This window comes from Colias eurytheme, chromosome 1 (genome assembly GCF_061535395.1).
Source record: "Colias eurytheme isolate Ceu_HAF_F1 chromosome 1, ilColEury1 Martin Lab GWU primary, whole genome shotgun sequence".
Classification (NCBI taxonomy): Eukaryota; Metazoa; Arthropoda; class Insecta; order Lepidoptera; family Pieridae; genus Colias; species Colias eurytheme.
In genome coordinates, this window is record NC_142980.1 from 5375245 (window position 1) to 5388464 (window position 13220).

Genomic DNA, 13220 nt, shown 5'->3' on the forward strand with positions numbered 1-13220 from the left:
AAAAGGCAAATAGGCAGATTCAGAATTCGATCTGTCTTCTGCAATACGTCTACAATGTTTCATATCCTTTCAATCGAATGCTAATGCGTCATTAGGCCGCCCGTATCAAATTTTCAGTTACGTTTACATAGTTTAACATTATAAAAACGTCATCAAAATTGGAATACGCATTACATGATTACATTACATTGACAAGACAAATGTTTGTAGGTATCTATTGCATAATGTGCCTAGAGAATAATTTAAAGCTAGACATTATAAACACAATTTTTTCCCAATTCCCAATAATTATGTAGTACTAGCTTTCCACCCGCGGCTTCGCCCGCGTTTTCAAATAAAAACCCGCATAGTTCCCATTCCCGTAGGATTTCCGGGATAAAACCTATCGTATGTGTTATTCTGATGTATAAGTTATATTGTGGTAAAGTTTCATTCAAATCCATTCAGTAGTTTTTACGTGAAAGAGTAACAAACATCCATACATCCATACTTACAAACTTTCGCCTTTATAATAGTAGTAGGATGAACCGTCATTTCTATAGAGTGAACCTTACGCTGTAGGTATTTAAATTTTGTCGAAAGAAAATCTACTGGACTACTGGGAAATTTAATTATTATAAAATGTTAATTTTTGTTCATAATAATATATATTCACTATTGAGATAAGAAATGCTGCATCTTTTACCAATTTCTCAAAATTAAGGTGCTTATTAATGTGATAATAATTTTTAATGAATTCTTTGGATGCAAATCCTTTATATCAAACAATGAATGAATTATTTATTATTTTCACACTCTCAAAATATGGTATGCCAATTGCCAGATGCCAGTCATCAAAGGCATTATTTCCGTCGTCACTTTGACACGAAGAGTTCGGGATTATTCATTAAATTTATTTAAAAATATTTGTGCGCTCAATACGATATCTTCAATAATTAATTGGTATATCTCATCAGAACTTTAAAGTATAAATTATTTTATATTAAAAAAATGACTACTTTTCTGAAGGCTCGAAATGACCTAGGTACATTATCACTGAATAATATTATTACGATACACATATCTCATCGGAATATTATATGCTTCGAATTTTATTATAAGATGATATTTTTAATATAACAGAACTTGCTGAGAGAAGAATATTTTCCGCATCACAATCGTATTTTATAACAACGCCGCTCTTTAAATTTATCACAAGCTTTACTCATTGATGGGTATACATGTAAAACGAGATTTTTGATAGTATAAAAGCTTATTGTACCTCGTTCCTACCTTGAAATATAAACATTTTCATCAATACGCTTTTTATATCAGCTCCCAACGCGTAATGTATTTTGATAAGATAATTGTTTACACAGAATAATGCGGAAGAATTTTGCATGCACAATAAATCCGACGTTGAGTCGAAAAACCAAACGCAATTAAGGTTATTAGGTAAGTATCCGCTTACACGTAGTCCTTACATCAGCGTGTCTGGAATGATATAGATAACCTATACATAGTCAGCGATTTTTGCACGATGTATTTGCTTGATAATACGAGCGGTTTGAACAATAACAAAACTAACGTACGCCGCTCGACGTTAACCCATTTGTAATTGATACGCTTGATTATCAAAAACCGAGGATCGCAGTGCCCCGGAAATTATTGGTCATATCCAAAGAGATTCACTGATGCACTTTTTAATGATGTATGATAGCGATTTTATACGTGATTTAATGCGTACTAATTGGTAGTTGAACGGAATTAACATACGTAAATAAATCTTAATATATGTATATGAACAGTGTAATTGTGGGAACAAGGGTCAAGGGATTATGGATTTGTGTTAAGTGAGGTGGCGTGACGAATTAACACCTACAAATAGTTTACTTCTAAATAATAGTTGTCCAGTATGATGATACGTTCAATCCTAATTATGCATGGATTAAGCTTTTGCCAATATAAAATCATCTATAAAAGCTCACGCGATTCTCTTTTGAGTTAATAAATCATCGACGTTATAAAATTCAATTGAATACGTACAATAAGTTTAAAGCACCGCAAATCGCGCGAAAATGAAACTGAAAATGGAGGATAGATCTGACGTACCTTTTAATTCGATAAAGTATAGTCACAGTATAGTGTTCAATAAAAGCATTAAGCGTGTCTATTGAACATCATCGTGATTAACTTTGTCATCGGTGTTCATGGACTTACGCCCACTGTACGATGGATAACTCAATTTCAGATGACCAAGATTTTACGTTCGAACCGGTATGTGTTTATGAGAATTTAAAGTAGTCCTTAGTTTACTTTCTTTTGATTAATTGTGCTGCACCCTATCGCTTCTGTGAAAAAAATTGACATGATGTAAAACTGCAACTGTCGTATTTGGTAAGTACTATCGTAATTAAATTACCTACCTAGATTTTACTTTTCAGTGAAATTTAATTTTTCTTTTAGGTCATAGTACCTATTTAATGATCTTAACGAAGCTTGTTCACGCAGCTAATATTTACTAACACGAGTAAGTAACACGATTTATGAGGAATCGAGCTTTACAGGAAAAGGGTCTTCTATGAAAATTTCCAATTTCCCCCTTTTACTTAATTACTGCTATTTTAGCTTTTACTGAGAATACTGAAGTAAAAAGTTATTTACACTTGAGTAAAAGGTATTTGTTTTGCAGAAAAATAAAATAAAGGTATTTTTATTTCGCTTTTTATATTAATTAGTTATTTTATACTAAGTAGGTACTATTCTTGATAATGAATTCTAAGAATTTACAAGGTGGTGTAATATTTTAGAAAGCTTTGCAATTTTAGTAATAATATAATTTAATCGTACCTCTTTCTAATGAGAATAAGTTACCGTATTTCAAATTTTAAATCAAAGGTCCCATTAATATTACATATAAATAATATTAAAGATTTGGGTATAGATAAACAGATTTTTCTCTCTTACACGCTAAGCTTACACGTAAAAGAGTTAGGTAACTGAATCTTTATTACATTTGGTAATTATAGCGAGGTCCCGTGAACCCGTGGGAGAAGTATGGATCAGATGCAATAAACATCTCTTTCATCGATCGATTTTCGTTATTTACATAATATGCCTTCAGTGTCCTGCTAGAGTAATATTTTTTTCTCCGTCCGCACCGAAAATCGATCTTTGGTTCTACGCTCACGTTTTAACCACTGTACCAAGGAAATAGTTAAAAAAAAAAAAGTTAGCCTTGGTAATTAGTACGGGGATACCTACATATTCCACGGATTAACAAATTGGCTAAATACTTCTACCCGCATACCAAAGTCGCTTAATCCATAAAATATTATATGAAGCTCGTAATTAGTCTGTTATAGGTAATTATAGCTAGCATTGGTGGGAAACAGGAAAAACAAGTACCGCTCGGTGGATTGAAATCTGATAAAATGATTATTTGATAAATACATCGAGGAAAAGAATGGCGGCTTATAACATATTAATCTATAAGAAAATATATATTTTAGCGGATATATTATGTCAAAGGTAGTATTATTTAGGGCTAATTTTTCAATCCTTGGTTAAAACTTATTCGTCGAATAACGTATAAAACTACCATTTCAAAATGTATTCTTATGGCCCGCAATTGACAGTTTACAGATGACATTTTAATATTATCGTGTAATACTTTATTGGGCGGATAAGTTTTAACCAGGGATTGAAAAAACGGCCCTTAATGAATAAAAAAATGTGAACAAAGAATGACAAGCTTTTTAGGATAGAAGACAAATATATTTATCTTTTAGTTTTTAGGAGGTATCATATTTTCACTGTAACGATTTAATTTAAAAACTACTCGACCGATTCAAAAAAATATTTTACCAGAAAGCTTATTAGAGCAGGCTCCAAGGAGATGTTCGTTTGCAAAAATCGCGGACCTAAATCTGACTTCTGATATATATTGTATAGATCCCAGACATCCTATAGACAGATGTTGCCAACCAGTTTTGTGGTCCCCCTGCCCGCACCCCGGTAATTAAATATGGCATACAAAGAAAAAAATAAAAATTTCCAAAACATGCCGTGTGGGATATCAAATGAAAGAGCTTATTGAGTAGATCACGAATATATAGCATACTATATACATTTCTTACACTTTCTCTAAGATTTTTTAGAAAATTTACGAAAATGGTCCATTTTTGAGTTAACTTTAAACCACTATAGATTGAAAACTCATGAATATATTTTTTAAATTATTATTTTAAATAATTAACAACAGTCCATTGTTTATGATTCAATAGTTCGTAATATAATATTAGTGAGCTATGTGGTGGATTTGATGAAAATAACTATATACTATATGAACTTGAAAATATACTCGCCATCTTTGAATGCTCCCCCCACTCCCCCATGCAACTATTTCACTGTACGAACTATTGAATCGTAAACAATGGACTATTGTTTATTATTTAAAATAATAATTTAAAAAATATATTCATGAGTTTTCAATCTATAGTGGTTTAAAGTTAACTCAAAAATGGACCATTTTCGTAAATTTTCTTAAAAATCTTAGAGAAAGTGTAAGAAATGTATATAGTATGCTATATATTCGTGATCTACTCAATAAGCTCTTTCATTTGATACCCCACACGGCATGTTTTGGAAATTTTTATTTTTTTCTTTGTATGCCATATTTAATTACCGGGGTGCGGGCAGGGGGACCACAAAACTGGTTGGCAACATCTGTCTATAGGATGTCTGGGATCTATTCAATATATATCAGAAGTCAGATTTAGGTCCGCGATTTTTGCAAACGAAACTCCACTGAGAGTCCGGTCTATATTATTTTTCCCCGATTGTGTTAAACAGCTAGTTAACATTAAATAACTAAGTAAATATAACTTACCTGTTCCTGCAACTGCTGTGTAATATAGGAGCCGAATGGTGACGGCTGGTGTTGAATGTTCGAGTGCGGGGGACCGCCGCCGTACCCGAGGCTTGAGGATGGCTGGCCCAACCAACTTCTGTTGAGGTACCTTAACTTTATCTTTTTTCTTTTATGTTTTATGTTAAATCCGTGGTAATGTGTACATATAGTGAGTTATAGACTAATTTCCGTAAAGAACGCATTGTTTCTGACTGATTTGATAATATAAGCCGTTTTCGAGATATTCGAATTCAGTTGTTACGTTTTGGTCAGAAACGATGTAAACTATGGTCGCTTAACGGGAATTTGCCAACTTACTTTGTAAGCCTGTATAACTTTTTTTGTAGATGTGGGTAAATTAAACTGCTATTTTTTTTCTATGGAGTGCTTATTGTAAACATTATTTTATGGAGCAGATCAATAATGTTACTGGACCGTTTAAATGGCGCTTTTCCGGTGAGAATTTTCAACTTTTGAACATGCAGTGTTGGTAGCAACTTCTGAAAGTGTGATTAATTTTGTTTGATGCTAAACAATTGTTTAGCATAAATACGCGTTTTAACGATTTTGGTAAAACAAGTTCTTGTAGGTACTATTCCCATATAATACTATGCATATTAGTTGTGAGTGCAAGCAATAATAATAATTAGGAAACATTTCGCCCGTTTTAATGAATATACAATTAGACTCAACTTTGTTAAACTTTCAACTCTACTACTTTGATATTTTACTCTTTTTTTCAACATAGAAAGTTGATACTGTGGAATGTGAAAATTTTAATAGTTTATTTCATTCTAAATCTATATAAATAAAAATGAAACCCATTTTCCTTGGTCACGGCATAGCGCGTGATAGGATGGACCGATTTCGATAATTCTTTTTTTATTATATTCCTTGAAGTACGTGAATGGTTCTTATATAGAGAAAACGTAAATATGTACCACGGGCGAAGCCGGGGCGGACCGCTAGTGATTAATAAATTATTATTAAATCCCACATTTTTGTGACAAAGAAAACAAATAACATGATTACTAGAAACGACCAATGAACATAATTACTCTAATATGTGGTGGGCATACTATTTCAATGTAGAGGTTTTCACAGATAATATCATACTAATATAATAAAAGCCAAAGTTTGTAAGTATGGTTGGATCGATGGATGGATATATGTTTGTTACATTTCACGAAAATACTATTGAACGGATTTGTATGAAATTTAATAGTAGATAATATAGGTTTTGAATTACCTGGGAATTACATGATTTTACCCGCGAGTTCGTACGCGGGTGAAACCGCGCGGCACTGCTTGTTATATATCTATACAATTCCGAATGGCCAGAGGTTTGGTATCGCTAAACACACAAGGCATTTTTTTCATATCAACTTCAAAAAAAAGAACAACTATCTACGGTATTTTTCATCCGGTGCCGCATATTTTGAAAACGTTCAAAGCATACACCAACAAAAATCTATGATGTTAAATAAATAAAAACTATGGTATGTATATTAGCAAAAATTCGCGTAATCGCTAACCATGTGGTATTTGCTCATTGCTGCAACATTGATTTCGGTGAAAAAGCGCTGGCCGCAACAATTTGTGCGATTTATCATTTTATGTATATAACCTACCTATTTGTACCTATCATTGAATTATATAATATAGAGTTATAAATAATAATTATACAAATTTATTGAAACATAATATAGTATTATGACGTAATGACCTACATGGGAGTAATGGGATGGCTTGTTTTTACGTTGAACAGGAATACATTTTTACATACTTGTATGAAAAGTCTTATTTGCCCAATGACCTTAAAATTTTGTCACAGTTTAAAAGTTAAATAATAATACATAATATAATGAAACTACAAAACGTTAAGGAAAACACGTATACGATTATAATGTTTTTTAAGTTCAGCAAAGATCACGTCGATAAGAAATATGACGCGAGGAAATTCACTATGTTTAACGCAACATATTATATATAAGCGATGCGATGCAACAAATATTGTTGTTATTTACGCAAGCTATTTCCGTTACACCCTACGTTGCATTAAATTTAATGACGTCACACATATCTGTTAGCTCTCATTTATTTCAATAGATTAGTTTTATAACGGCCAATTACTATTCTGCTTTTATGACGATAATTTCTATTTTCTAATTAAAACAACATTAAAAATTATCTAATAATCATTAGCGTCGGTTAAAAAACATTGAAAACATATTAATCTTGAGGGGGAGAAATGTTTATTATTACTTCAACTAGCAGTTTATACTTATAGTAATCGGTTACCGGGCCACCTCTTGACCTTAAATCGTAAGTAATATCATCCCACTTTACAAAATAACAAGCAAATACATGTGAGACCACAATTATTGTGATAAAACTCATTACTTTATTATTTTTACCCTTGCGGTTTATACAAGAAAATCACAGAGATAATAATTATCCACAAACACAATTAAAAAACCCTTTGAATATGACGTCTCTTTTAAATCCTCTTGAGTAAATCCTGATATAAGTACAGTTACATTGGGTGCTAACTAACTCATCTACTGAAAATGTTTCTCGCTTACAGTTTTAAAAGTACAATATAAAATTTTAAAATACTTTTTCCTTTAGAACGTGCTTGCGCGATGTAACTTTTATACGCAAAAAGATCAAATGTGTTACGTAACTCTCCAACAATTTGCTTTGATGTACGATAGAAAAATTGCAAAAAAATATAAACAAGCAAATCCGCATAATATCACTTAGTTATCAAATACTGCACTTGATACAGACGGAAACTCGTGGGAAGTAGAAATAAGAATAGTTTACAAAATTCCGTAATATATAAGCGTTTGTTTTGTAAACTTGAGAATGCGAAACGTAAATATTTATTGTAATTAATTAATTAATTTAATTGTATGTCACAGTTCGTGAATATGACGTAACGAGTACTGTATGAGTTCGTATCCGCACCCGAGACTAGCTCAACATTCATTGAATAAACGGTAGAGATAAAAAGTATTAGGAACAATAAGTAATTACAATATAATGACTTTTATATGTAATTAAATTGTATTTTATTACTAAATTTGTTTTATATTGTTTTTAAACTTTATTGAGTATACGAAATAGCGTCTCAAATCGATTTTGACCAGCAAGATAACAAAGGTATCGGTTTGTATCTAAATTAATTATTCGCCCATGTACCACGTAATGAAATGACCTGGACTTAGAGGTAACATAGGAATAAGATTTGGTAGGTACAGTTATTTTATAATATAGGTACATTTAGAAACTTACGATCTTTTAACGGATTTTAAACGCGGTTTATTATACGTATTCATTATAACAATTATCATCAAAGCATGTAACATCTCAGTCAGACCGAGACCACGTTCGCCGTCAAGTATTGCTCAAGTAAAATTAAAGAGGAAAATCCTCTGTGCATTGTTTTTGTTACACAAATTTACAAGTTTTCCAAACAAGGGTATTACAAAGGTATTACATTATATTTTAAGCTTATACCAAGCTGTCTACCCACTCACAAACCCTATTGATCAGCGCTGAAAAGATTCGTTAAAATATTAAAATAATATTGCATCAAGTTATTAATGCATTAAAATTTTATATTACATTATTATGTTTCATGCATTGTTTTCCTACTTGTAGTTTTATTTATAGAAACGTTTTCATTTGTTGAGCTATTGTTGTTGAGGATCTTCTGATAATGTTGATTTCAATTTATGCATTTTTCCAATAATAAGTTAAGCTTTTTATAAAAATATATTATTAAGATTATGTGTTTGTAATGTGGTAGATTAATATTACTGTGTAGATCTGCTATTAATTATAAATCATGTCGTTTTTGAAATTGTTTTGACACAAAGAAAAACAATTCTTCTTTATTAATTACAAAAAGGTGATGTCCTTTTTATGCAATTCTTCATTTACAATAGGTACGATTTAAATAATAAATAAAATGTGTAAAAATATTGTTATGGCACGTATATTATAAAGGGGACTTTGATAATTGAGATTGTAGCGCAACTATACGATTGACCCTCAACGTGATTTTGCATATTTCTACGCAAAAAATGATAAAGTATAAATTTTTCATAATATAAGATTACATTTAATCTTTATTACATGATTTTTATTACATAATTTTTTTTGTTTCCTTTTTTCTCTTTAGCAAATAATAATGTAAGCCGAAACGATAATGAAACAATAATACATTACTATAATTATTTTTAACAATAATATAAACCACATTCAAATTGTCTGAATTATACCAAATTTCAGTCGGACAATACAATAACAAAAATGTAAACTTTAATTTCCCAGTACAACCATCATTGAGCATAAACATGAGAGAAACCATAACGTTAAATTCAAAAATTATGCCACCACAATCAAATTAACAAAAATACATATTCAATTATATAATAAATAATTTAACTAAAGAATTAATTAATTAAAAATATATAATATCAATTTGACAAATATAATCGCAATAAAAATAAAACTTACGGATCAAAAGGCGGGTACGTCGAGGAGTATGTACCGGGGCCGAAGTAGTTAGCCGAGATAGACAGCGACTGCACGTGCGCCTGTCCCATGGCCCCGCCGTGGAAGCCCTCAGCATACAGCCCCTTCGCGTACGGCGGCCCACGGAAAGGCCTCTTCATACGACGGCGTCGCCTGAAGTTCCCGTTCTCGAACATGTCCCCGCATTGTGGATCTAAAACAATTATTTTCTCACAACACACAGTCTCGTCGCAGCGCAAGACAATCGCACAGCTGTAACATTCGCAACGATACGAAGGGCCCCTCTAACAAACCGTCGCAAACGCTGAGAAACTTACCGAGCATCCAGTGGTTGCCCTTACGCTCGCCGCCGCCCTCGCGAGGTACCTTGATAAAGCACTCGTTGAGGCTCAGGTTGTGGCGGATCGAGTTCTGCCAGCCCTTCTTGTTCTTTTGGAAGTAGGGAAACTCCTTGGTAATGTAGGCGTAGATCTCGCTCAGTGTCGCCTTTTTGGTCTCGCTGTTCTGTATGGCCATGGTGATCAGAGCCACGTAGGAGTATGGCGGCTTAGTGGCCTCGGACGTGGGAGTCGAGGTCGCCGAGTTCCCTGAGCTCGAGCTCGATGCCGGCTCCGGCTTGGGTTCCGTACTGCGAACAAAACGTTAAAGATAAATATGCCCATAATATATGAAAGCTTACTATAATAATTATTGAGAATACGATGACATACCAAACGCATATGGTACTCGTTAGAAAATAGCAAATAGAAATAGATCGAAAAATATTGTATCTTAAATCCAAAGTTATTGCCATCCAAAAAATATATTTTTCAAAAAAATGATAGATCGGTTGAAATACGAATCCCGTTAAAAGGTGCACTCACACACATCAGTCACCGTCAAGTCACCGATGACTGATCGGTGACGGTTTGTGTACGTATCCACAAACACCAGTCACCGTCATGTTGTCCGTCAGTCACGTCGCCGGTTTGACTGAATCATTGAACACATACATCAGGTTAGTCAGTGATTAGTCGTGTGTCACGGTAGAGAACAGATACTGCCCTGACGGATAAAATGCAATGCACGTGTAGCAATTGACGGTAGCACGACGCTGACTGAACTGAGACGTGACGGCACCGGGTGAGTGGGGATAAAAGTATGATACATGTATGGAAAGATTATTTGACGTGCCTGACCGGTGACGTCACTGATAGATTTCGTGCCGGCGACTGTCGTGTGGGAATAGAGTCATACTAGAACTATTGATACATATTTTTTTTTAATCCTGTCCGTTGACGTGCCGTGACGGTGACTGATGTGTGTGAGTGCACCCAAAAGCTCTCGTAAAAAAGAAAAATGACTGACGACTTTTTGACTTTATTAAAGTGACGTACCTACGTATACAAAACTTGTATTTGTTTGTATTGAAAAATATTTTATTGGAGTCGTGAGGACCATTGATAGAGCGTTGTCTAAAAAATAACTAGGAGATACTTGACTAGATTCCATCTCGACTATAATTTGGTTTCATACTGGAGGACGTAAAAAGCGCTTGACCAGCTTTTAAAGAACTAAAACATAATATTATACACATAACATTTATTTTTATTTATTTTACCAAAATATTTTTTTATTAATTTATAAGTGTAAATTCGCACTACGCGTTTGATTATAAGTACAAATTAGTTACAATAAAATAAAATATTTCGCTCGTTATAATTTCGCAATATGAAAAAAATTATTAAGGAAAGAGTCACCAAAAACCCAGCTTCTATACTTCCTCTAGACATAAAAGGACACAGTTTAATATTTAGGTACAATTAATATTAAAGAGAAGAATTAATATACTGTTCTATACTGAAATGACAAGGTATTCAAAAGTTATAATAAAAAAGAATAACCAGGTTTTAGATTGGAAGAGAGTTCGTTATGGAGTATTGACTTGACCAGATTGTACCACAGTGTGCAATCAGGAATTTCGAAACATCAAATGTCATGCAAACCAAAGAATTCAGTCACTTCATGGATCTGTTGTGGTTTTATGCAGTGCGTTTGTTTACGTCCCTTTGTGCCCAATATTGATGAACATGTTCGAGATATTGAAATTTTAAATGCCTTCCCAATATTACGCTCTTTGATTATTTATTATAGGAAAATATTGCACGCATAACTGAGTAAACAGTAAAAAACGTTAAAGGGGATTTCATTTTAGGCTCAAATCAATTATTTATGAAATACTGCATGGTAAATAGTACCTTCACATACAGAATAAAATATTATGGTTCGAAACCAATTATAAAAATAGAAGTACCCAACCAATAAAATACAATTTATTTATTTACAGCTCTATTTTTTTTGGGTTTACTGAAATAAAACAAATGCGGTGAACACCAGGTCAAAGGGGTTTATATTTTTGTCCGACGTCACAAAAGATTGATATAAAATAAAAAGCTAAGTAATTACCTTATAGTTTCTGGCAGAGATGTAGCCACAGTCGGCATAGTTTTGACTCGGGATAGCAGGGGAGTATTGACTCTCTCATAGTGGTTGCAGGGGACTGGCCTCTCAGGTCTCTTGGCTAATAAAAACAAAGAAACAGAGTATATTTTATTATGATTGCGACATTATTACAACTGTTAGTGCACTAACGCTTCCACCAATAATACTTTTTTTGTTTGTTCATAAAAATAGTGAAGTGAAGGTTATGTTGCAAATAAATTCGTAGGTACTTACAGCCCTATACCCCAGAGGAAAACGTGATTAAAATCGTTCCGTTATTTGTAATTTATTTAAATGAAAATACCTATAAATAATGTAAACAAAAAAATCATAATTGATGCTGGTTGCTGACGAATTAGCTAAGAAGATATAATCCCTCATACAGTCATACTTCATGTAAATCGATTTAAGTCGCATACTTTATTGTGTCGAAATTCTTACTTAGGTACCTACAATCTACATACTAACTTTTATTTTGTGCATAGACACATTTCCTTTAAAAATTACATGGTAAATTTCAATTATTGGACCTATCTATGTTTATACACACCGTGAATTTTGTTGTTGAACAGATCCATATTACCTATAATAATTGTATGCAATTTTTCTCTTGAATTCTAATACACAAGAAAAACGATATAGATAGGATAATGATAATATTTTCACAGAAGGAAATAACAATAATTGGAGTGGCTCAGTTTACGGCAAAATACAATTGTTTCATAATAGGATTATCATTTATTTCTTTTATATAGAGCGTTTCTTATTAAAGATGAATTCTATTTCAATCTGAGTAAATTGTGAGCATTATTTTTGTAGTAGCTCTAAACATAAACAAAAAAAAAATCCTGCGACAAGCAGACATAATGACAAACACGGAGAAATTTTTGATAAATCATAGCATTAAGCATCATATGTTTATAACAGAATCAGCATCGACACGGTAAAGTATTATCACGTATTATCTACAACGGATTTATCCATGGAATCAATACTTTAATATTGCCTCAAATACATACTTAACTTCTGCAAATTGGCTGCAGATTGAGTCATGAGCACGTGGGAATAAAAATGGAATATCTGCTAGGGTATGAAATTCATTCGAAATGAGGCTACGTCAGGACTTTCCAATTTAGCATCTGGTAACCCTAGTCGCAAGTCTCAGCAATCGCGAACGTGCCTCCGAATACGGGTTTCTAAGAATCCATCGTTTCGTTGTAGGTAGTGGATAAAACTAAACAATGCGCACTCGTGGCTACTAAAATACACCACCGCTAATATTAATTCCACATATATGAAA

General features: G+C 32.8%; 1 protein-coding gene across 2 annotated transcripts in view; it reads right to left on the minus strand.

Moving 5' to 3' along the window:
- Positions 1-13220, minus strand: part of LOC149910992 (uncharacterized) — a 53302-nt gene that overhangs the window by 9076 nt on the left and 31006 nt on the right. For both annotated transcript variants that reach the window (XM_090106339.1, XM_090106261.1), the window contains exons 4-7: positions 11885-11999; positions 9757-10067; positions 9422-9632; positions 4871-4988 (exon numbers count right to left, since the gene is read on the minus strand). In XM_090106339.1, coding sequence (XP_089962465.1) covers positions 4871-4988; positions 9422-9632; positions 9757-10067; positions 11885-11999 — 755 coding nt within the window. The remainder of the gene's footprint in view (positions 1-4870; positions 4989-9421; positions 9633-9756; positions 10068-11884; positions 12000-13220) is intronic.